The sequence below is a fragment of the Neopelma chrysocephalum genome, unplaced genomic scaffold (assembly GCF_003984885.1).
Source record: "Neopelma chrysocephalum unplaced genomic scaffold, ASM398488v2 Primary Assembly neopelma1_143, whole genome shotgun sequence".
Classification (NCBI taxonomy): Eukaryota; Metazoa; Chordata; class Aves; order Passeriformes; family Pipridae; genus Neopelma; species Neopelma chrysocephalum.
Window position 1 is genome coordinate 6,775,751 of NW_020897805.1, and position 24,999 is coordinate 6,800,749.

The window sequence follows — 24,999 nt, forward strand, 5'->3', positions numbered from 1 at the left end:
CCACTTGCAATTTCTAATTAGCTTTAATTTTGTGTCTTGTGTAAGCACTGTATGTTCACTGACTGCAGTTTCTTGTAACCTTTGCTTCTGCTGAGTCTCATTCCAGGTTACTACATGTTACAATACAGCTCTGAACTCAGGACAAGACTGCAGCCTCAATTATTTAGGAATATAGCTTGTGACACTAGCAGGGTAAAATTTTAGAGATGAGCTTTAAAATTGGAAATTGAAGGGAGAGTTAGTTTAAGGATAGTTTTGTGTTTGTTTTAACATGGTCCCTTAACAGCTGGGCTCACAGTGTGATTCATGGTGTGCAGAGGTTCAGTTGGTGCCTGTTGGCCCTTTGCATTGTTTAGGCTACAGATCTAATCCACCTCATTTCAGGTTATGTGATATAAGCTTGAGATTTTTATGTAATTATTTTCAAGTCCCATTGATGCAATTTTTCTTGTGTGTATCCTAATGGGACAAAACCAAGCAGCTTAAAAATGTGTAACAGAAGTGGTAATTGCCTAATGCTTCTTCTCTGATGTTTTCTGAGATCACTTGCTTTGACAGGCCTTATTCCTACTGCTGTGGCTTAGTAGCTCAGCAAAGAGCTGCAGTGATGCAAGTATCAGGAGGCCAAATAGATGGGCAAATCAGGTTTACGTACAGCTTTAAAAGGTGTTTTGTTTGCCCCAGCAGCAGTGTTGGGTTGCCACGTGGAAGAAGGGACGCTATTGAGGTGTCTCTCCTCTCAAAACCTGTAATGTTGTGACAGCTGCCTTGACCACATCTGCATTGCTGTGACTGCAGAGTTGTTTCAGAGTTTCTTTCATCTTGTCCTCCTCTATTTCTTGTCTCAGATCACCTGAAAGGGAGAAGAAATTCTGACTTTTTGTGACATGCAATGGTATAGTGGCTCCCAACAACTGTAGTAAAATAAATTTGGAGTACTTGCTGTTTAAAATGAGCTGCTTTAATTCAAATATTTTTTCTTCAGTAGATACCCTTAGAGCCATTGGAAGTATTGAATAGCTTAAGATTTTTTTTCTCCTGTTTGACTTCCAAGAACTGATTGACAGAAGAAAAACACTTTGAAACTATGATACAGGACAATTTCCAGCATTTTTATGCCTGTATGCTTTTTGTTAACATTCCATATTAGTAAGAATGAACTCTAAGTGTTGCAGTTAGTCTATAAAATTCTAGGTATATACACCTCTGGAAAGAAAGTCTTATAGATCACATGTGTTATGTCAGTACTCCATTGTAGCACTGAAGAATGCAAGTGCTTTATCCCTATTCCAATATCTCAGTGGCTACAGGGAAAAAATAGAGTATACTGCAAAATCCAGCTTGTCTGTCAGTATAGGGTGGCTCCACAGTTTGAAAGGCAGATCAATCCTTGCCTAAGCACAATCATTATTTTCAGTTCACATAATTTTTTTATTAGGATGTGAGAAACTGCCACAAGATGTTTGGACTCCTGGTTTCAAGGTGGTTGTTTTCGTTTAGGGCCGCACACCTGGGATAGTCTGATCTTGCTTGAAGCCATTTTTAAGTCTTCCCTAACCCTGGAGTGATACTGAAATCATCGTATCCTTCACATGCTTCACAAAAAGTTACTGTGCAAAGGCAGCATTGATAGAATTGCTCTTTTAACTCAGTTTCTGGTTTGCTCACAGCATAGGCAGAGCAGATGAATGCCTGCCTATGGACACGATACAGACTATTTCTTTGAACACAAAAATGCTGTGGTACACACAAGGCCTGGGCCTGCCAGGCATTTTTGCATGGTGAAGTTGGACAAAGATGCCTTTATGCCAAGGCTCTAATTTTGCTATTTCAGGACTTGATTATGCCACTGGCTTACTGGAATAAAGCCTTTCTTTTTTTTTCTATTTTATTCAACTGAGGGTTTAATCAACTTTTCATAAAGAAAGTTATTTGACTATGATGTTTGCTGATCAATAAAGAATGAACCTATTTAATATCCTTTACTCGTTCACTGGAGCATCACAAGCAGCACATTTTGGTAAGAGAAAACGCTTGTCTTTGTTACCAATATCTATCATTTCATCACAGACAATTTAAAATGAGGTTACCTGAATTAAGAAGCCTGCACAAAAGACCAATTGAATTGTATTTCACCTCGGGGCTTGTATTATCATCTTGTAGAAGTTTGTGTAAACTTTGAACTAGCTGTGATTCCTTAAAAGATTCTTCAAGGGTTTCTGAAAAATAAGTAAACAAATGTCTGAGGTGTTGCCTGTAAAGAAACTGGAAAGTGAACATGCTTGCTTTCAAAAAATTCCTGACTGGCTTCATTTCAAACTGTCTATTCAGGAATGTCTTGGGCAACTGTCTTCTCTCCTGGAGAATTTCTGTTTTGTTTTCTGCACAGTATTTCTTCACTGGCCTCTTTCTTGAAGACAGAACTATATCCTCGTAATGGATTAAAATTTGTGATGGTCAGTACTAAAAGTATTGATTCACATTAGTTGCCCAATTGAGTTTGAGAGTCTTAATGGCAGACAAGCAGTTAAATGGGCTGTTTACAGTCTTACCAGTTGGTATAGGAAATTCCAAATTTCAAGTTGACCTTTTCTTTTCAATGTACCTTTTGATGTGGACCCCTGGTGGCCTAGTGGTTAGCATGCGGCACTCTCACCGCTGCGACCCAGGTTCGATTCCTGGTCCCCCGGGCAGATGGAGCTCGTTAGCCCTGTGAGGCCATCCATCTATGAGAAGGTCACTCTAAACAAACCTACGTCCTGAGGACCTCACTGCCATTGTCCAAGCTTGCTTGGCCCCGGCAGATGAACCTTAGGATTAAAGGGTGGGCTCAGTTCAGCGCAGGCTGTGTCTCACCTAAAAAATCCATTGCGCAGGCTGGAAAGGTAAAAGACCTTTCCCAAAATCTTCGTTCGCGAAGACTGGCCATTATTACCTTTTGATGTATGTAGATTTCTGTGGTGTCTGTCTCTTGTTGTAATAAATTGAGACCCATTTTCAAGTTATACTGGACAAATCTGAAAAAATTTTTACGTAACTCTCTGAAAATTACCTCAGGAAAAGTAGCTAGAACTTCAGGGTTTTCTCATTGCTTCATTTGCAGCTTCTGCAATACCTCTTTGTTTATGCAACTGCTTTATTCTTTCCTCATCTGTCTTCTGAAGATTATTTCCTCCATTTAGAGTTTTCAGTAACCATCCAAGTGTATAACTTGTCCTTCATTTAGACTTTCTAATTTTTTTATCTTCATCACCTTTACTTTCCCTATACTTTGTTTTGGGTTGGGGTTTTTTTGTGTAGGTTTCTAGCACCATACCACGCTACTCAACAGACTGCCTGTCCACACAACCTGATAATTTGACTTTCTCCTAAACAAAAAAATCTTCAGGTAAGTCTCAAAGCCTATTGCTTTTGTGATCTGGATGGCTGACAACCTTCATTTCATGCTGAAGAGCTAAATCTAGACAAGAAGGATGCTTTTTCACATGTGTTATGTAGAATTAACAGCATGACAGTTTCTTAATAATTGAGGATGTTGCACAGGTATCTACTTTTAGGAGAACAATACCTAAATCGATTGCAGATGCTACTGCCAAGGCATTCAGAGCCTCATTCTGTGTGGCAGCATCTTCACTTGTTGTCATGGAAACCAGATGCTTCACTCCTTGTGCCTCCTGGATGGCTTTGACCACTTCCTGTTAAAGCAATGGTAAACCACGTGGAAATCTGACTTATGAATAAAGTAGAACAGAAAAAGAAATGAGATTGCATCTATTCAGCTTCTGAATAGATGGAAATTATTTGCCTGCTGTAGTGCAAACTGACAATATTTGGAGATTAGAGACAACATTGCTTTCAGCATTGATCTTACGTCTCTGCTTAGGGCTGGTCTAATTTACGTGGAATATCAATACTTAGAATTAAGTATGAATGCATATCTGTAAGATAAATATACATTTTGTCTTGAGCTTTACTTTGTCCTTATTCCACTCTTTCGTTTCAAGGCTTCAAATTGGCAAAGGCTAATTTTACTTTATCAAAGCCTATGCAAATAGTATCTGCTTTTTTAATCATTACCTCCAAGTAAAGCATGGTTGGGATGCCTGCACGTAACAGCATGACTTACAAGAAACAGAAGCCTATTCTAAAATGCCAGCAGATACAAGTCATGCCAGGTTAATCCACTACTAGGTGGATAAGTGGGCACTTCAGAGCTTCTAGAGGACTGACGTGTAGGACAGGTCTGGGTTATCTTTGCCATTTTAATTTGAAATTTGAATCATATTTATGGCAATGGAAAAGCTTTATGTACTTGTCATTTTTCAAGCCTTATTCAAGCAGGGCAAAAGTTGACAAGTGGCAGTAGGTAACCACACTGTTTGTTTCTGTGGGGTGTCTGTGGCTATGGGGGGCACAGGTTTCCCACTTGCTTCCCCCGTACTGGTGTTGAGGCAGACCAGAGAGGTTTTTACTGTGACCTTCCCTGTTTTTAATTGTAAAGCTATATGTGTAAGCTTTAAAAGTATTTGAGAAGGATAAAGTAGAAAGGTATCAGACCAATAGTTCTCTTACTTGGGATCTGTTGTGATGCAAGATTGATGCCAGCAGCCGATTTGCTTCCCCACGGACGCCGGTGTGGTTGTTCACATCACACCACTGCACAAGTCTGTTGAGCAGCGTGGGGTCTTGGCCCAAGATTTCAGCTGCATCAGCTGAGGAGAAAAGCCATCACCAAGAGGCATTCAAAATCAGACTTCTCAGTCTGTGTCATAGAAACGTGAATGCAGAAGTAACTAGGGCCGCAGGCCTGGGCTTTTGAAGGATCTTGGAAATCTTTACCAGAGGAATGCCAAAGGAATCTAGGAATCTTTGCCAAAGGAATCTTGGAGGTGAAGGACAAAATAGGCTGTTCCAATAGACCTATCATTTTAAAGAGGCTGCTGAAGCAGGGTTTAGAATGAGCAGCTTTGTATCTTTGAAAGCAAATATTCTGTTGCTATACTGAAATTTCTTTGTGAGGAATATCCCTTTCCCATTTGATTTCTTGCACTGTGAGCCCTGCACAAGTGTAATCATGGGCTCTTCAGAGCCTGTTCTTGCTGTTTTGGTGATAATTACCATTGGTGATGTGGGAAGCCAAGCCTTAGTACAGAATTGCAGCAGTAATTGGATGACCTGAGTCTTAAGAATGTGTGCTGAACTGTGTATAAGGCATCATCAAAACTTCCCCTTGAGTGTGGAAGAGCCTTTTAATTTGCATTCCCCTGTGTTTCAAGAACCCTATCTCAAGACCTGCTAGAAGTATTAATCTGTGTGGCTGACATTTGAAAAAAATCTCACTAGGTAACTTTTCCTAAGAAGTGGAACTCTAATTATATGCTGGGGTTTAGGGCTGGTAACCACTAAGGGAGACTACTCTCAAAGTTCTTTGAAGTTCAGCAGCAAAAGGAACTTTACTCATCCTCTCTCAGTACTGTCAGTCTGACATAAGGGTCCATGTGAATCTTACTGCACTTAATTAATGTTTCTTCAAAGTGCTCTGTTTCAAAAGTGACTAAATGGTGGGAGGTGATTTCCTAAGCAGAGGAAAAATGCAGACATAAAGGTGCTGAAGACCGAAATACTCTTTTTTAACCAAATATATTAAGTAAGGGTTCAGCCCTGAGGACATCATGGTAAATAACTGTGGCTGTTTCTGTTCAATACTGAAGACTTTTTGAAATCCTGCATCTTGATTCTACTGGAATTATCTTCTAAGTGAAGGGTACTACGAGACACATAAAATAGCAAAGTGCACAACTTAATCTGCCTTTTGAAGGAATTGAATGCTCACCCATTTGTCTTTGAGCACAAAGAGGTGTTTTGTAAACTGCTGCTTCTATGTGTTGCAGTTGAACTGAGGATATAAATGCACAGCACTTCTGGTTGGGCACCAGATGTAGCAACTGAGAGGCAGAAGTAGTCACAGGACAGACACTTTTGATGTAGAATTACTCTAATGGCAAGAATATATTGTGATTATAAGATTTAATTCAACTTTAGGAGTCTCATGTAGTTATCTGTAATTAAAGGTTTTTCTTGTTGTCTTATTTTTGGTTATCTTGAGTCTTGTCCCATGCCCACTGCTCACCCCTTGATGACAGAGAACCACAGCAGTTGAGCCTGAAATGTACATTGTGTACTGTGAAAAAGGAAAGATATGGTGAAGCTCTTCATTGAAATGTACATTCCCTAAGAAGGGCTATAAAGGATCTGTGAGCTTTTTGCAATATTTTTCTGATTTTCTGGTCTTAAAATAGTTTCAGGCCTGAAAGAAAGTAGCAAGTGAGATCCCCGGTCCTTTGGATGCTGATTCAGAGAGGGAAAAATGTGGGGAAAAGTCTGTGTTGTTTTAAGATACTGAGAAATTTGTCTCTTGGACCTTTGCTGATGCAAAGATTTGAGGAAGAACCAACATTAGCATCTGTAACAGAAGGGATGGGTTTGGGCGATAGGGGCATAGGGGCATTACCCTGCTCCTGTCCCTTTCTCTGTCTGTTGCATTTGTTTTGAGATATTCTGGAAAGGATCAAATAGAATGTGTACCAGAAGGTCTGTGTCAATAAACTATGTGATTACTCCACATATTTTGCAGGATATGTAAGTCAACCCATACTCTTTGTTTTGGCAGAGGCAAATGGGGAAGTACAGACACTTCCTTTTTGTATTTTTCCAGTATACTGTGGAACAATCCACAGGTGAAAATCCCACAAGGGATTTGGGAGCTTATAGTCTGGTTGACAGGTTTTTTGAGTGAAGGGTTTCTTGTCATTGCAAAGCCACCTGCATGTTATCTCCTGTAACATAAGGCTTTTGTTTCTAGGTCAGATGTTACTTGTTAGTCTGAGATCGTGGTAATCCAGTTTAGTACAAAAAGCTGAAAGAGGTAACAGGGTGGTGATTAGAACCAGTCTAAGAGATTTGTTCAAAGGCAGGTTCTTGACCCAGTTTGGTAGGGACTTCCTGATGTCTACCACCAACAGAGCTCTTTGAGATAAAATCCAATTAGTTATTCCTAACAGGAAGACCTTTTAACTTGCAAAAAACCCAAAATTTGAATAAATTGTGTGTGATTGAAATTTCAGTTGAGCTGAAAGTCCTTTGGCTATTGAAGTGCAGAAATTATTCTGCTCCTCTGAAGCAAAATGGTGAAAGAACCAGGAGTTAATGTTAACATCTCTCTAGAGTAATGAAGCTGACAGATCTGCCTGCAGTTAGGAAGAAACCTACCTCTTCTAGTCTGTAGGCCTCAACATGCCTGCTGACAGTCACAGTAATGAATTCATACTAGATAAGGCAATTAACTAATTTAGTGTGGACTTCGTAGTAGATGTGGGTTCGTAAGAGTTTCAGGCTGAGTTAATTAAGGGCAATGTTAGCTCATGGGTAAACAGAATAGAAAGTAATTAAAGGTGGGGGAATTGTGTGCTCATAGGCAGGAATGGGTAAACACTGAATAATGTCCTAGATCTTTTTTCTGCTTTGCACTTTGATAACTATATTGTTTCAGAAGTAGTACCTCATGCCAAATTCCAGCTTCTCACTATGGCTGGCAAGCAGAATTCAAAAAACCCCCTAATTTAGTGTTTGATAAGTTAGATTTGTGTTATTATGATGTTTCAATTTTAAAAGCTAAATGCTCTCCCCTGTCACAATTCAGATAGGATTTCAGAGAAATTACCTGTTAATGACTTCTTCAAAGCCTGAGAGGAAGGTGATGCTGTTTCTATATGTCTCGCAATGTCCATTTCCTACCATGGTGAAATGAGTGAAAGCAGCTTTTCAGTGGACTGGAATCATTGCAAATTAATATGAGAGATAGATCTAAATTTTATAAGGTGCATATTAATTTGATAAAGGATGCAGTCAAAGTGTCTGCAGTGGTGCAGATGAGTGCAGCGTGGAATGTAGGAGAGTGAGGGTTTTTTCCTCTTGAATATAATTAATGAATTGGTGTCTGTAATTGCTCTGTGTCAGTTGACAGTTCCCATCACAAAATGGTCATAACTGTTCTGGTTTGAACCTATCCCTTGTTATTCCTGTGTATCAAGGGACCTGTACTGGTTAGTGCTCTAGAGCAGCTGCTCTGGTGATATGAAAGGCAATACCAAACCCTACAACACTCATTTTTGTGTTCTACTCTGGTAAGAAGCTAAGTAAGCCTAAGGATAAATTAAGATGTAGTAGATCTTAATGTAATTCTGACATTGTGCATGTTCCTCAAAGATGTACCTTTGCGTATGCATCTCTTTGTAAAACTGAATGAAGTGCAAGTAGGTAGTCCAGTATTTCAACATGCAAAATAAATTTAACATGTGAACCACACCAGCAAGATAAACCTAGCAGCATGTGTATATAAAAACTTCATGATGGCTAGAAGCTCATTTCTTCTGCCTCTCTCCATCCTAGCCCCCTTTGTTCCTTTTATATTCTCCATTTCTTTATTGATTTTTCTCCCCTGTGATTTGACAGTGTAAAGTATTAGCCTTACTCTTTTCTGTCATGCTCATGCCTTGCTCTATATCTGTGAAGGAAAACATCTTCATTTAAGGCCTTTGCCCATTCTCCAGAGTGCTGCAAATTCTTCCCTTTGGTTTGTTTCTCATCTGCCTTTGAGGCTGACTGGGTCAGTGTGGAAAGCTTGCAGCCACTGGCAATCAGCTCTGTTGGAACCTCTCCAGATTGATTGGAATTAGGTTAGCAGGACACTTAGCCCGTGGTCTCGCACATCCATTGTGTTGCAGGGCTAGGGGAGGAGGGGGGGTTAGTTGATCTCAGTAAACACTAGCAGTTCCCTACCTTGACCATCTGCTAACATCCGTAATGTTCCAAGAAGTTTAAACTGCACAGGAGGACTCTCTGATCTTAGAAGTGCCTCAATCCGTTCTGCAACACCTTCCTCCAGCATTTGAACCTTGCTAACAACTAGAAAATAGAAAAGAGATGTTGATGTGAAGCTTAGTAACTACACAGGCATCTGAAAATATAGATATGACATAACTGTTCTGAATTTTATACTGCATTATGCTTCTAGCAAAAGGTCCAACTTGTTAGAGAGCTCAGAAATTAAGTCAGGACTTCAGGCTTCTCTTTTGAGATAAAACCTTTCTAGGAACTGCTGTTAGGTTATTTTGGTTGCTTTTGATCTTAGCCCTGCCTGGAGCCAAGTACATAAGAGGATAAACACAGCATTGTCATTTCTTTCTTCTTCTAGTTGTAATAGATGATCCATCCATTCGCCCACTCACATGAGGAAGCCTGTTCTGTGCTTACTCAACTGAAGTGGGTGGCAGAAGGGATTTACACAGCCATATTTCTAGAAAATGGATTTTCCTTTTGTATTGGAATTCACTGTTCCCCTGTTGTTCATGCCTTTGTTTCTGTGCTCCTTATTTTTTGTGTCTTTGCACCAGTGGTTGGTGCAATAATCCCTGGGAATAATCAGAAGCTTGTCTGGAAGGAGTCCTAATACTGCTTAACTGTGCTACCAAAAGCTGCTTCCTCCAGAGCAATTTTCTTCCCATCTTTTGCATACTTTTTTTGTGGGGTGGTGAGGAGGACAGGACAGTGAAATTAGGGAGATAACTATAACATCCTTTTGTCCTTTTATTGGACAAATTGAGAAGCAGACCCTATTAAGTAACTTGCTCTTAATGTTCTTGTTTTTCAGTGGCATAGACTGACTCCTTTCACTAGATCATAACTTTTTTCAATTTTTTTATAAGCATCTGTTCTCTTTTAAGATCAATACTTAAATTAAAGACTTCTTTGTGTCTATCTGCAAGTGTTAGGGAATGTCTTACACATATTACAGGTAAAAACACAGATATTTTTGTGAATTGATGAAGAAAAGTATAGTCTGTAGGTGGAATAGTGTTTTAAGTGCCTACACACTTGGAAAGATCTAAAATGGGTTGTAATAGACTTGAACAGATAATTAAAATAGACACTGTATTGATATATTGATATTTTATAATTCAGAGTTGAGCTTCTTAAAGCGCAACTTCAAAGAACATTAAGATTTACTAGTTCTGTGTGTAGCAGCCAGTGATATAGCGGTGAACTTGTAGGTTGCAACTATATTTTCTGAAGTTTTAGATCCTCTAATCTTTGCAGAATCAGCTGTGTTTATTGCTTCCTTAAGGCACTCCCAAGGAATGCCTGGGCTTGGCATTGCAAAAAGTTGGCCTTCGGTATTTGTTGAGGAACAGATTCTGCTGTGAGCTAGAAAGTGATCCTCTCTGCTTGTTGTCGAGGGAAAATACATCAAAATTGCTCTCTTTCAAATGAGTTGAATTGATGTCTTTGCTGCTTGTAACAAATCCTATTGTACATTTTGCAGGAATGAGGTCAGTAAGAGGTAAGCATGGGACATAGCTAGGCTTAGAGAAAAAAAAATCCCCTTTTTCATTCTAATAATGATAGTTATATTTTTCCTACTAATTTATTCTCCTAATTTCAGCTGTAGGGCTCTCCATGATTTGTCCCAATTCTGTGATTTTTCTCCTCATAGCTCTGTGTTAGATTGTAACTGCTGTAACCTTTGCAGCACTGCATACTTTATTAACACCAAAAAGCAATCTGCACAGGCCTTTGCCTGCTGATGTGAGTGCTGGTAGAACATCTCTTCAAAGAGAAATAAAATAAACATGGGCTTACAGTGTCAAATACATTTATTAAAATACTGAGTGGACTGATGTGGTTGGCTAGTCTGATAATACTATGAGCCAAACTAAATAAATTTTTTGAGAGCCTATTAAAAGTTGAAAGAAATAAGTGGAGTTCTGAGGAGAGCTATCTGTAAGAAAAAAAATCAGTTTTTCAGGCATTAAAAGGAAGTAGTGGAGGCGAAGCATCAACAAGGATGTTCTGGAGCTCTTAGTTGTTTGAAGTAATGATTATGTGTAAAACTGTTAAACCAAGCATGCTGGCTAGCTTACATAATAAAAGAGGCAAACAACTTCAAGTTATTTTATTTTCAGAAAAAAGCATCAGTGTTATGCTCTGGAGCAATGTCTATCAGTGTAAGGGCTGCATTGCAGGGTACTGTTAAGTCTCTAGCAGAACATTTTTGGCCTGAATGGTACTTCACATGGAAGCATTAAATTTGAGATGAGAAGCAGCATAATATTCTGATTTGTATTTAACAAAAGATCACAAAGTGGAATCCTAGAATGGTTTGGGTGGGAAGGGACCTTCAAAGGTCAGCAGGGACATCTTGGACTAAGTCAGGTTGCTCAGAGCCCCATTCAGCCTGACCTTGAATGTTTCCAGGGATGGGACATGCACTACTTCTCTGGGCAACCTGTTCCAGTGTTTTACCACCCTCATCATAAAAAATATCTGCCTTATCTAAGTCAAAATTGACCCTCTTGTAGTTTGTCCTATTTGCAACATGGTCTACTAAAGTCTGTCCCTATCTCTTGTACGTCTCCCTTAAGTACTGTAGCTTTTGGGTTGACAGGCCAGATTTGCAATGAATATTGGCTTTCTAGAAGAGCAGATTTATGATATCCCTACCAGCTATGATGTGATGGCTGCACCCTATACTCTGTATTTTAAGCTAGAAACCTTATTCTGAATTTTCGTCTTGAGCAGCTGTATGCTGTTAGTATGAAACTATTTCAGCAGCTGGCAATGAGATCACACTTCATTATATTTAGACCCTTTATGTAGATGAGGAATTCTTGATGAATTATTCAAACATGTTTCTGCAGGGGGGGGAAAGTCTGTTGCCCCTCAAAATGCAAGGAACTGGAATTGGTGACTTGGACAGAGCTGCACAGGTCTCCATTAGCTGACCCATCTTTACAGAGAATCACAGTAAGTCAATTGTCTTCCAACTGTGTACCTGGTATAGCAAGGTTTTGAAGTGCACTGAGTGCAGCGTGTTGAACGGAGGTGTCCCCGCTCTGTACATGCTTCTCCAGCAGATCCAGGAGCTGATGGATGACTCCCAGCTGTACCATCCGTAAACAGTTGCCATCTGAAGAAAGAGGCAAAGCCAAGCAGGTGAGAGAGGTAAAAAACTCAACGATAGAAGTAAATGATGCAAACTGAGAACTCGGGGAGCCTTTGCCTTGACTGTTTTCATCTCTGGATAAGATCGAGACTAAAGCTTTTGCATTGTTTTTTGCAACCTTCAACTCTTGAGATGAGTGGGCATCAGCTACCCATGAACTGATGCTGAGGCACCTTCTGGTAATGCTTAGCTTGAGAGAGCTTTAGGGACAATCACTGTCAAATTCAAAACCATAGATTCTTCAGTCTTTTTGTATTTTCTCAGTACTGCTGTATTTCCCACTATATTTGTGGTGGAATACCAGTGGCATTTTCCACTTCTCTCCGGGATAGCTTTAATACTCCAATTTTGCTATTCTGCTGGTTTAAGAGACTATTGTGAGACCAGGGATCTTAACCACCAATGGTAAGTCTGATTACTAGTTCTGTGCTGCTGTTGCTCCTTGTTTTCTATGAAATAATTTGTCATTAACTGCTCATTGAAAGCATCAGACCTAGACCTGTTTTGAGAAACCCACTTTCTGAAATGAGAAGTCTGTTTATGTTGCACTCATATGAAGCCTGGAAAATACAAGTTCACTTAGAGAGATCTGATTTGTTTAATCCTGGTGAAAGAGCAGATTTGTATATCCAAAACCTACCACTTTGCCCAGCAATGCTTTGCAGTATTTTGTCAGTGCATGTCTGTCTGTCTCCTTCTGTCTTTGAGAAGTTGCTCTGTACAGTGACAGCCCTTTTGTTATCAGAAACTGCTTAGGTCACCTTTTTAGGAGATGGGAAAGTGTGTTCTCCTAAACAGCAAAAAGGAAACCCTGTATACAGCTGTACCCTTTCTGAAGGAAGTGTTTTGAAGATGCCATTTGGCAAATGATTTTCTGTATTTTACTTTATGCAGTCTATTATACACTTCAAGAGAAGTATATGCCTGACACCCATCACAATTTCCGTTTTGCTGTGCTGTTACCTTGTGACTGCTGTCTGTTAACATGTGGCAAAACACAGCGAACACTATGTAGAAAGATCACATCTTCACCTGGAGTGAATGGTTATCCATGGAATTATACAAACTTCATGCAAGTATATAATCTGACCAAAAATAGCTTTAATGCTTTTTGTGGTTCTAACTGCATGCCTGAGATGTACAGCCTTCTAATCTTTGTATATATAGCATGTAAAAACAACTGTAGTAATTTTAACATCTTTGCTGGTTTGGATGTTATTTCTACCTTGTAGTAGTAGACACTCCTCTGTGTTGTCTTTTGAACCAGTGCCTACTGTTCCTTTCATTTATTAACATTTCGATAAGTAGTCTATTTCCCCCCCCATTACTATATCCGTTAAATAAGAATTTGTCAAATGCTTATAAAGTTTAAGTGGATATTTTCATGAGAAAGCTGACAGTCTGTGAAATAGTTGGAATTCTACTTGTGCAAAAATCTTTTGATACCATTTTATGCATACATTCTTTAAAGCTGGTGGTTTTGCTTGTGATTCTTCAAATATTCTCTTACCTGGTCCTGATCTTTGGAGATCAGATATATGAGGAAAACTGCCCAATTGTCTTTAGGAACCAGCTCTGTAAGAATAGGTAATCTCTTTTGGTCTGATAAAATTCTACAGGCAAAATATTTTGATCTTTATGACTCTTTTTGACTAACCTTAATTGCACTTAATTTCTCTCCTGCCCCCACCTTTCAAACAGGAGCAGCAGAGCATTTTTTATTTTCTCATGTAGTAAATAGGCAGAGCCTATTAGTGGCTGCCTTGCTTTGATTGTCACAGAGCTCCAAATTGCTGTTCTCTCCTATGGAGTTCTTGCTTGGATAGCAGCAGAACCTCCAGTTTAATGGCCCATAGTTAAAGTCTGATAGGAACAGCCACTTTCACAGCTGCAGAAGCTGTCTGTCATCTTTTCACGGCCTGGAAGTCATTTGATGCTGAGATCAGATTTTCGTGGGAATTTTTTTTTTCTCTTAGATTAAAGGCTGTGCATACATCAGTGGCACATATTGGGGCATGAGAGGGATTATTCACTTTTTCCACATGAAACATCTAATGGTGGTGTGGGGAAGATGGAGGGAGAAGAGCGAGTGACAAAGCAAGCCATTCGGTTGAATAAATGGAAGTTAGCCAGTTTAAAGGCACTGAGGGCATTTCTGTGGCCTTTGTAGAGCAGTGATGCACAGTGGCTGATTCAGAACAAGGTATAAGGCGAGGAAGAAAGGGAGTCTAGGAAGGATGTGAGGGGGATGTGATGAGATGCGTGTATGATAGCTTGCTTTAAAAAATCCCAACAAAACAAAAAAACCCCCAACATTCAGACAGATGTGAGGGAATCTTTTATAATAATTAAGCACATATTAGTGAAGGAAGTTGGGCAATGTTGAGGTCCCTTTTGTTAATTGAGTCTGAAGCCAGTACAGTAGTTTTAAGTGATGAGAAAGGACAGAAGATATGGTGAGGTACCTTTTGCTGACTGATTCAGCACAGCATGCCTGCCTTCCAGGGGTGTGCTTACAAGAATCTTCGTGTTTCTCTCTGCATAGTATAAAGGCTCATTGCTTTCTATAATAGGAAAGTGAAAGATAAAATGGCTTTTCTTGAGACTTGTTTTTTGTCTGAGTAACCCTCCCTTTCTAAAAGTGACTTTAAATCCGAAATATCAGTAACTGTGTGTTATTTTTTTTTTCTTTATTTCTAACAAATGTATTTGCCATGAAATATTTCCAGAATCTCCCCTCTACTAGAGTGTGATTTAGGAAAAAATAAAAGCAAACGTTTGCCTACCTAGCCACTCCATTTTTCATAATTGTGCCCCCCAAATTAGTTCATCATCAGTAGCATCTATAACTTAAACATACACAGGTCTCCAGTCTGCAGAAAAGCAAGAATGTTTCAGAACCAGGGAACAGTGAAATCTAATAGTGTTGCTTTTCTCTGCACTCACAAACAGTGGCTTTCTGTCTTGGAGGGCTAGAGAATGATCAACCTCACCTTGCTAATTGTTTGTAAAATTAGCAATAGCCATTGCTTCTGTCTCTGTAGCTGCATGTGTTTGAATGTGGTGCAAGTATCAATGTTCTAGGAGATGATGCCACACCCTTTAGCAAAAATCTTCTGTATGTATTTGTCTGTGGCATGACATATAGAGAACATCTCATATCTGTTTATAATTAACCCCAAAGGGAACTGTTCTGTCAGTCTTTGGGGAGATTCAAGTCAATGATGACTTAGATTGTTGTTAGAATTAATAATTTAAGACCTTTGCATTGTTGATTGCTTTGGGATTGAGGGTGGTGGGATGCAGTGTAAGTGTCCTGTTCATGATGTTTTATTCTTTAATCCATATTGCCCAAAATACAACATAGCAAGGCCACCTGAACTAAGTTCTGTTCAGTCTTGAGCCTTTTTGTGCTGTTCCTGAAATCATCTTAAAGTCTTAGTGGAAAATTTGGGTCAGCAATGCCTGTAGATGCAGAACTTAGACTACAAGAAGTTACTACATTTCATTTGCTACTCCAGATGTTTAAAGTACGTACACAGATTTGGAATAGTGAATAAGGAAGCATGAGTAGTTCAATACCATGTGACTTAATCTGATGATTAGCTTTAAATTTAAAACTGGCTCTTAAGCCAGCTTTGAAAGTAAAGTTATAGAAGGGTGTGACCTGATAGCTGTACCTGTGGTTACTTGTGCTTGCTTTTGTGTTCTGTGCAGGGGCAGGCACAGTGGTATTAGATGTCCTGAGGCAACATATGTATTAGCTTGAAGGTAAGCATGGCAGCACAAGCACTAGGCTCCTATAGAAAGTGAGGAGTGTGATGCTCCAGAAGAATTCCTCTAAGGATGATGAAAGTTTGTGGATGGGTCCATGTTAACAGAGAAAATGGCAACTCGTCGGCTAAAGGCACCTTTTGATTTTCTTTCTTTATGTGTCTGGACTGTAAGTATTCCCTTTTTTACCTCCAAGAAGCAGAGAGACAATGAGATCTGATGCAGCCTTCACAATGCATGTGTCTTCAGCTTGTGAACTACCTTGGAGCCTCAGCAGGATCTCGGACAGCACCTCTGGCACTCCTGCCTCCACCAACTGCACTTTCAGAGCATCTGTAGAGAGCACAGTAAAAGCACATTAAAAGCTTATTGGGTCTTCATGGAAGCATTTCAAACTAGGAAGCTAAATCCTTGAACTTCAGCCAGTCTTCTTTCAGGTGCAGTCACTGTTTTGGTTTTGTTTGTAACAGCTTTCTCGTGCCAAGGTGACACCGAGGCAGAACGAACAAAGCTTTCTGCCTTGGTCTTTCCCTTTTCTTGTATTGCCAGTCATGAGCTTTCATTTCTTTAAAATCTGTATGGAGTATCTAGATATTTTTAATAGATTCATGTCAGTGCTTGCTACACCACTGCTTAGTGTAGACATCTTCTATAGTATCTGGTGGTTCTCATTTTTTAAATTAAAAAACCCAATCTATCTTGCTGCTTCCCTGTTACACACAATGGAGAATAGAAGTTTGAATCTGCTGTCTTACGGATCTACCCAAATAGAGTGGAGTGCTACTGCCTCCCTCCTTTCCTTGTTGCCTCACCTGTTAAGCTTCAAAGTGTTGTTTGGGCCAGGATTTCACATGTTCGTGTGCTTTATTTCTACTGAAGGGGTTGCTGGTTCAATTAGTAGGATCCCATGGCAAACTTGGAACCCAGAGCTTAAACTAGTGCAATACCCCATCTCCCCTCATTCCACCCAAGCCAAAAGGAGCCTTACCATTTTCTGCAAGTGCTTGCAGGACCTCAAAGACAATTTCTAACCTTTCATGGTTCGCTGCTCTTCTCAGGTGTTTCACCAGTTGTTCAGCAACATTTGTCTTGCTTAGAGCTTCCTTAGCTGTATCTGTGTATGTGATAAAGTCAAGATTTTGAGTCTTTATTTGATTAAATATTAAAAGCCTATATCCCTATAATCTGAAGTGATTTGATACTGTTTTTCAAGACTTTTTCTATTCTGATAGATTCTTCTGTCCCCTTGGACAGCACTGAGACAGCAAAACTCTGTCCTTTCTCCCCCCAGCTTCTTTAACACTGTTTTTTTGTAATTCCTGTAGACCTTATGGGTGTCAAATTAATCCTGGCTTAATTTCACTGACTCTTAGAAGTCTATCTGTAGTATGATTATTTAATATAACAAATTGATACATGTCAGTTGGCTGTAGTAGTATATTTTTTGCATTGATTAGATGGTTCTAGTCTTGCTGGGATCCTAAACATCTACAAGATGTATGTTAGCAAAGCTTGTCACTGTTTAACATAGAACACATTTGAATGGGATATGGTGTTAAGATAGAGATAAAAAAGGACAGACCTCCCTAGAGGGTGATGTGACAGTGTGATACCATACCTGCTTCCCTGCCTCTCCCTCAAAATACAGGAAGCAGTAGATCAAATTGTAGTCAGACCATAAATAGGGAGTGGTAATAGTTTTCTAGTTGTTCTTTTTCTTCCATCACTACTTAGAACTTATGCAAAGTAGGGCAGATATATTTTAGATCAGGGGAGATGCTTTTGCTTTGAAAATTGGGTAAATTTTCAGAAGCTGTTTTGTTAAGGTATATGAACTTAATTATTAAATAAAAATAAAATGTTAATAAACAAGCTTTTAATGTACTGTAACTGAAGTAGTTGAAACTGTCAATTTCCCATATGAACTTATGCCATCTCTACTTTTCTTTTGGGGTCAAAAGATGTCTGTTAAATCTCAATTGTTTTAATGTAGTATCAGTAATTGCTGGTACTCCATGAAAGAGGAGTTACTTCTCCAATACAGATACTGTGGCCAGTCTTTGGTTAGGTCTATCAGCAGTGTTTAAAAAACAAAACTCAAAACAAACACCACTCCCCACCCCAAAAAAAGCCAAACAAACAGAGGAAAACCCAAAACAAATAAAGCCCACAGTCCTGTGGGCATGGAAAGGCAGTGACAGTTTGAAAATATTTTATTCCAAGATGCAAATACATTTACTTACCAAGGTCTGCAAGATTGTATAAGGCCAGTAGAGCAACATGGACAAGTGGTTCACTCTCTTCATAGTCAGTTAATATTCGGACTAGTGATGGGATTACTCCAACCTTCACCAGCTCTTCCTGAAGGTCACCTGATAAGGGAAGTGGTAGAAGTTAAAGGTGATTGGATTAGGGACTAATTAAATCAGTGAAAAGGGTTCCATTGAGATGCTTAGAGGCAAGGTAGTCTGTTTTTTTCTCACAGTTAGAATTTGTAAAGCTTTTGTGCTGTGGGTTCAGGCTAATGTCTGTGTGGAAGAAATGCAAGTTTGGGACAGATTTTTGCTAAACCTCCTGGTGCTACTTTGACTTGAGGAATTACACTTCTCTAAAAATATATGAGGGCAATTGCCTGTGCATTTCTACTACTGGTTCAGCTTCCCAAGCAAGTTCTGATGAATGGTATCTTGGGTTGTATCTGAAAATTGAGTGAGGAACAGACAGTTGGCTTTTTTATCTTTGGGGAATGGGAATCTCCACCTTATTATACTGTGGCTTCTTTTGTTCTGAAGGGCTGGGAGATGAAAGGTACTGGAAATACGTGATAAAAAATAGTGACTCATAAAGCAAATGTCCATATACTTGCTTTTTTCATGTTAGAATAATGATTAAAAAAATTTCATTAAATGCTTTATCAATACCTGGGATATTATAAGATACCACTAAAAGACAGACTGCTTTAAAGTTAATCTAGGGAAATCATGCTCTTCCTCATTTTGGGAGCCTTGGAAGGCTCCCAATACCTTGAATTCAAGGTATCTTGGGAATTTTTATGGGCTGAGTAAGGTTTTTAAGCAGGTGTAAATTTTTTACTTACTTTGCTACCTTCTCTTAAATCATAAACTTAATTTGGTCCTGCTTCTAGCGTACTGACTACGCTTGTCTCCATCCACATGCACAGTTGCTGAGGAAAACACTGATAACTGCTTTCTTTCTTTTTGTAGCTTGCCATGTAATGAATGAAAGCTTAATATCTAAAATGGTTTTGAGAATGCCAAGAACTATAAAATACAAAGTTGGACAGTGATGGTTACTTAACAGTACAATGGCACTGTTTTGCAGCAGTGTCTTGCTGAGAGCTGGACTGTAACTTGTATGGCAGACCCCAGAAAGTGTCTGGGTGCCACTGTGGCCTATACAATTGTAATTCAGGCAAAGAATTGGTGAAGTTAATTTTTCTTTCCTTTGATGTATTTATTGCTGTGCTAACGATATAATTTATTAAATCATGTATCTTATAGTCACAGTCATCTTGGCAAATCTGTGCAGGGCCTGTGCTGTGCCAGAAGGGAAGCAGATGTGCAGTATGGCCATATGCTGTAGCAGTGCTGATGTACAGTAGTTGCATGAGCCTTGCATGTAATTTATAGGGGGAAGGTTTTTTAAATTATTATGTGGCATTCCATGGCAAATACATGTAACTTGCAGGGAGCTAGTGAAATCTATACCAGGTACCTATCATGTTTGGATTTCATAAGAATGGTGCAGAGTGGCAAATCATAGCTTTTTAAGTAAAGCTGTGCAGATCCATGCAAGAGGGATAGGAGAAGGTAGGTTGAAGGAAGAGGGTAATGGATAGAAGATACTGGGTGAAAATTTCCATATTACTTTCAGTATGCAATAAATATTTTTGATAAGTCTGGGAGTTAAAGGTAAAAGAAAAATCTTAAACTGTTTGGGCAAGTAAATGAAAATGGTTTAATTTGTGAGACCAGCAGGCAAGCTAGTGTCCAGGCAATCTGGAGCACAAAGATCTCCTACAGGCAAGCAGTGGTCCTCAGAGAAGACTATTCCTTGCATATCTCAGTATTTTAAAGTTTTTTAGAGCCTGGTTTTTTTTCTAACACACTTTTTAAAATCCTTTGCTTTGTTACTTTGCTTTATTACTGCCAAAGAAGACCAAGCCATTCAGGATTTGGGCCCAAGGCAGATATGCAGAATTGTTTAAGATGTGTATGAGGCTCTGCTCCTCTTGTAATTACAGAGCAGTTCTGACAAAGATGTCCCACCTTGAAGTCAAAAATACAGCAGGGAAACCCAAAGTGCAGGAGTTGCTTGGGGTGCATTCAGCCTGGTACCTGTAAGCTGTGTGAATTGTATATCTAACTGGAGGCTTAAGTACATTATGTGCTCATGTCTCATAAAATTATTATGAGTTACAGGTTAAAATGCCTTTTAAAATAATGCCTTAGAGGTAGGGAAAATGTGATTCTCTTATGTGGATACTTACGATTGTCATAACAGATACGGCCAATAGCCCTCCCAGTGTGAAGCAACATTTCTTGGTCTCTGCTCTCCAGCAGAGGTATCAATATTGGCACCAAATCTGCTTCAATACATGGTTTCTTCATTTCCTCTGTAGGTAAAGGAGAGGTTTTTGCCATGTAGGAGTAAAACAGTTGCAATGCCAGTAGCTGGTAGCCATGAAACAAAATTCAAGAGTGGAAACATACAGCTAATGTGCTGTAATATGCCTTGTAGTTACACTTTAGCACAACTTACCATTTTTGGCTATCTCTGAAAGCACGTGGGCTGCTTTCACTGCACATCGTGGATTGCCCTTCAGGATTTTTGCCAAAGTTAGAAAGATCCCACTCTCTCTGAGTAGGCAGAAGGATCTCTGCTCTGTAATGATAAGTGTTAGCAATACCTGCCATAGGTTTGCAGCTGTTTTATTTACATGTTGCTTTGTTTCCTGGAGTTCTGAGTGGTTATCTGTGGGATCCAAGGTTCTGATTTAGCAAGGTACTTAAAGGCTGTCTCAGTCTAAATATATGGGAACCTTCATCTGTTTGAATTGCAGCAAGCGTGGTTCCAGCTGATTACTCTGCTTCATGCTGAATTGAAGCACAGGTGGCAAAGCAAAGAGGAAAACAGTTTCATCTTCTCTGACTATAAAAGGAAGCTTGCGTAAGGCACGGGAAGTCAGGGATTAAGATACTATTCCTGAGGTATGGCCTAGCAATTAATTTTGCAGGTAGGAACAGCATCTTTTATTAGAGTAGCAATTAGAATAGTCAATTCCCTTAGCCTTTTTTCATTAAAAATACGGCTAGCTGACCTTAATGTAGTTAGTCACCATCTGCCAGGAGATTCAAATAAATGCGGGTTTATGTCTTTTTAGGAGAATGTGAAGAGACTTTAAGGACTTTTGTATAAGGAGACTAGGAAGTACTTTTTAAAATACCTGACAGGGTCACCTGAAGTTAATCCTAGGAGTCTATAGTAAATAGAAGGTTAAATCTGGAATTTCTCTGCAGCTTCAGGTGTTTTAGTGATCAGTAGCTTTATTTGGTCACAGATAGACTTGTGATTTTGTACAGAGAGAAAAGACAATAAAACAAACCAGCCTGAGGACAACTATACTTCCAAGAGCAACCCCTTCTTGCAATACAGGTCACCACAATAGACAAAACCTGCAATGAATGCTTTTGCATTATGCAAATGGTTAAATGTTAATCTGGAGTGATACTTAGCTATCTTCAGTAAGAGCCAGGAGAATCCCATTCAAACTTTCAAGGATCTGATCTTCAGCTTCTGTATCATCTCCACAAAGCCCAAGATATTCCAGGTGCTTACTCAGGGTTTCTAAACAGAATGGGATAGAAAACGGGGGTGAGCCAGTATGGAAAATATTTTGAGTTCTTTACAGTTGTTCTTTTCAGTCCCAATGGCTGATGAGAAGATCATTTCCTGAAGGGTTGAGTTCTAAATATGCTCATTGAATAACTCTTTTAATCCAAGAGCATGAGGTCAAAGGCTTGGTCCGCTTCTCAAACAGCACATAACTCTTGTACAGGCATAAACATGCAGAGATAAATTCTATCTGGAAAAAGAAATTAGCATGTAATAACTGTGGCAGAGTGTGAGGTGGGGAGGAGAGAGGAATAATGAGAGGACCAACATCGAGCCTGTCAGTTCTAAATACTTGTTTATCATAAAGATAGTACTTGCAGTTCAGCCAGCTGAGTGTCTGCTCTGATAGTGACCAGTGGCAGCACTGAAGAGTGCAAGACACAAACAGATGTGATAAAACACTTCTTTCTTTGTGTCTGGCAACCTGGGCCATGGATAAATACATAGTATTTACATCAATACATTTAATACATTTTAATCTACTTTTATGCAATAAATTTGTTTACCTATTCAAGTTAATTCATAATTTTTATCTCCACAGCACTGTGACATTAAATACCACAGTTTCACTGTTGTAAGAGGAAGATACTTCCCTTTGTTTTAAAATATCTACCAAAGAACTCAAAGGTAATGGTCTTACTACTCTACTACTCTTACTATAGTAAGAGAAAGGAAATAAACTTTACTATTTGCCTTTCCCATGCCTATCATGATCAGATGGATTTTTATTATATCCCTCCATTGTAATTCCTCTGCCAATTCACTTAACACTTAGAGAAACTTTTGTTCTTTTGTTGTTTGTTTTCCCTTTGGTGAGGAGCTAGATTTGAAGTGTTCTCAAGATTCAGGTGAACTGAAGTTTTGTTTTCTACTCTGTTACTCTTTTCTGCAGCTATTCCAATGACTCGTTATCTTCTGGGCAGAGGGAATTAACTTAAACCCCACCAGCATTCATAATTAGGCCATCCTTTCCTGTGTAGGTTGTCTTCTATTTACAGACACTGAACTTGATGTGCCTCTTTATCCCAAGTCGTACAGGATGATATGATTTTTCTGCAATTCTCTACAGTGGTATTTGAATACTCCAAATAATGAAAAAAAACCTCCTTACTTCTACTGTTTCTAGATTGTTTATGAATATATTGAATGACACAGGTTCTGGCAAAGGTAACCTCTAATAATTTTGGCTTTCTTTAGTGAGAGCAGTCTTTATTCCGCTCTTTAGACTTCATCAGATAACCTTCTCTCATATCCCAAGATAACTTAGATAAACCCTATTGAAAGGTTTGTAGAAATCGAAATGCATTATTAGCAGTATCTCCTTTATTGATCTTCTTGCCAGGTCTTAAAAAATATCTTTAAAGAGAGACAGGTTGAGCTTTATTTGCCTCCACAAAAGTCACATAGACTTTCCTTTTTTTATAGTGTCTATGTTTAGTAATTCTGTGCTTTACTATAATGCTATAATTTACCTATGCAGAGATCAGATTTCTGTACTTTAATTTCCTGCATTCTTTGCAACTGTTTTTGTAAACTCATTCCACTCTTACTGCTTTCCACTCTGTCAGTTCTGTTGTTGATCTAAATGGTATTCTACATGTCACAGTTACTGATTCAACAGTTCATTTTTTATCCCTTGTGAACTCAGGAGTATAACATCCATTTCTGACAGTGGGTTATCCCTTATTTTATTGATTTGTTCTAAATCTTCTGCCCTTTCAATATGAAGATTCCTCCATCTACTTCCTGAAGACAAAAAGACCTAAAGTGGTTGTAAGAAATAATGCTGGAAAATTGATGTCTGAAGTAGTTAACATAGGGTGTTACCAAAACTGTAGCAAAGTAGCATTTCTACTTTACAAACTGCTTAATTGAAAACAATGAGTCATGAGTCTTGCCCTAGAAGTCCTTTGCTGAGGATTAATAATTGTTCATTCATTTTTGTTGTTTGATGAATTCACTAATTTCTCTTTCCTTAATGTGTCCATTAGTTATTGCGAGTTTTTTTTAAATTAAAATGCATGAATTTAGTGCATACAGGAATTTACTTCAGAGGCATGAGAAGTGTTTTGAAGAAAGGATGAAGTAAAGGGAGTGGAAGTAGAGCACAGCTAAGGGCTGTTACTGCCCCTTGAGAAGAAAATTTATTTGATTTAAAAAATTAAAAGCAGTTTTTTAAGAGCAATGACAGTTTTGGTTTTGTGCTTTAAACAAAATGCCATCTTTAGACAAATGGCTGGGTTCATCAGCTCCAGTTCTTCTGTCAAAATGTACTGAATAAATGATTTTATATGAATGAAGTACAGTAGAATGCAGGTTTTTCACAAAAAACGAACAAGCAAAAACAAAACCAAACCCTCAAACAAACAAACAAAAAAACCCCAGACCCCCGACCTGAACAACCTGACAGTTGAATCAGCTTTGATCTTAAACTAGATCTCAGGGAGTGGGCAGAAGGCGGCTGTTAGCATTTGACTGTAGTATTCTCTAATTAGAGTAATAGTGATATTTACAATTACATTTCTGTTATAATTAGGATCTATAAAAAGATGAAAAGACAACTGGATCTCTTAAGTTGGAGGAGATTGTTTTACAAATAGCAGGGAACAGTCTATACTGGTTGCTCATTGGGTTGGTATTGTGATAACTAGAAATCCAGAGGCTTTGTTATTTCTCCAGTGAATAGATCAGTAAAATAACACCATATGCATGATGACAGACTAAATCCTTGTAAAATATCCCTCTAGTTATGATCTGTAGTGTTTTGAAATGAGTAGTATGAGCATCAAAAATTGACCAAGTAGCTGGCTGAAGAACTACTTTTATAAAAGTCTTGCAGAAATTATAGTCTAGCATTTAACTATAACAGTGTTAAAATACTGAAGCCTTTTCTCAGATCCTCAGAGTTTTATCATGGTTGTTATTTATAAAAACTTGATTAATTTCATCAACATGGGACTGATTTCCCAACAGTCCCTGTGTTTAAATCCATGCTTCTGGAGAGGAATTGAAGCAGACACTATAAGACACAGCTATTTCTGTGGAGAGGCAGTAGCACACTTAGAGATTGTGACTAAAATTGACCAGAAAAGGCTATTTCTGCTTCATGGAAAATTCTGCGTTGTTGACATTTTGTTTCATCCCATGCTGGAACAGAATGTTGATGGGGTGGAACTTCAGGCAAAACAGAACAATTTGTTTCAGCTTTTTTTTTTTTTTTTTTTTTTTTTTTTTTTTTTTTTTTTTTT

General features: G+C 38.7%; 1 protein-coding gene across 1 annotated transcript in view; it reads right to left on the minus strand.

Annotated features, from left to right (window-relative positions):
- Window positions 1–719: 719 nt before the first annotated feature.
- The window catches only part of LOC113975702 (rap1 GTPase-GDP dissociation stimulator 1-A-like), a 27,225-nt gene continuing 2,945 nt past the window's right edge, over window positions 720–24,999 (minus strand). The window contains exons 2-13 of the mRNA XM_027699997.1: window positions 20,618–20,675; window positions 20,346–20,471; window positions 18,079–18,207; window positions 16,824–16,949; window positions 16,025–16,168; window positions 15,161–15,191; window positions 11,891–12,261; window positions 8,839–8,964; window positions 4,573–4,712; window positions 3,569–3,695; window positions 2,091–2,219; window positions 720–853 (exon numbers count right to left, since the gene is read on the minus strand). Of these exons, the coding sequence (XP_027555798.1) occupies window positions 720–853; window positions 2,091–2,219; window positions 3,569–3,695; window positions 4,573–4,712; window positions 8,839–8,964; window positions 11,891–12,261; window positions 15,161–15,191; window positions 16,025–16,168; window positions 16,824–16,949; window positions 18,079–18,207; window positions 20,346–20,471; window positions 20,618–20,675 (1,641 nt within the window). The remainder of the gene's footprint in view (window positions 854–2,090; window positions 2,220–3,568; window positions 3,696–4,572; window positions 4,713–8,838; window positions 8,965–11,890; window positions 12,262–15,160; window positions 15,192–16,024; window positions 16,169–16,823; window positions 16,950–18,078; window positions 18,208–20,345; window positions 20,472–20,617; window positions 20,676–24,999) is intronic.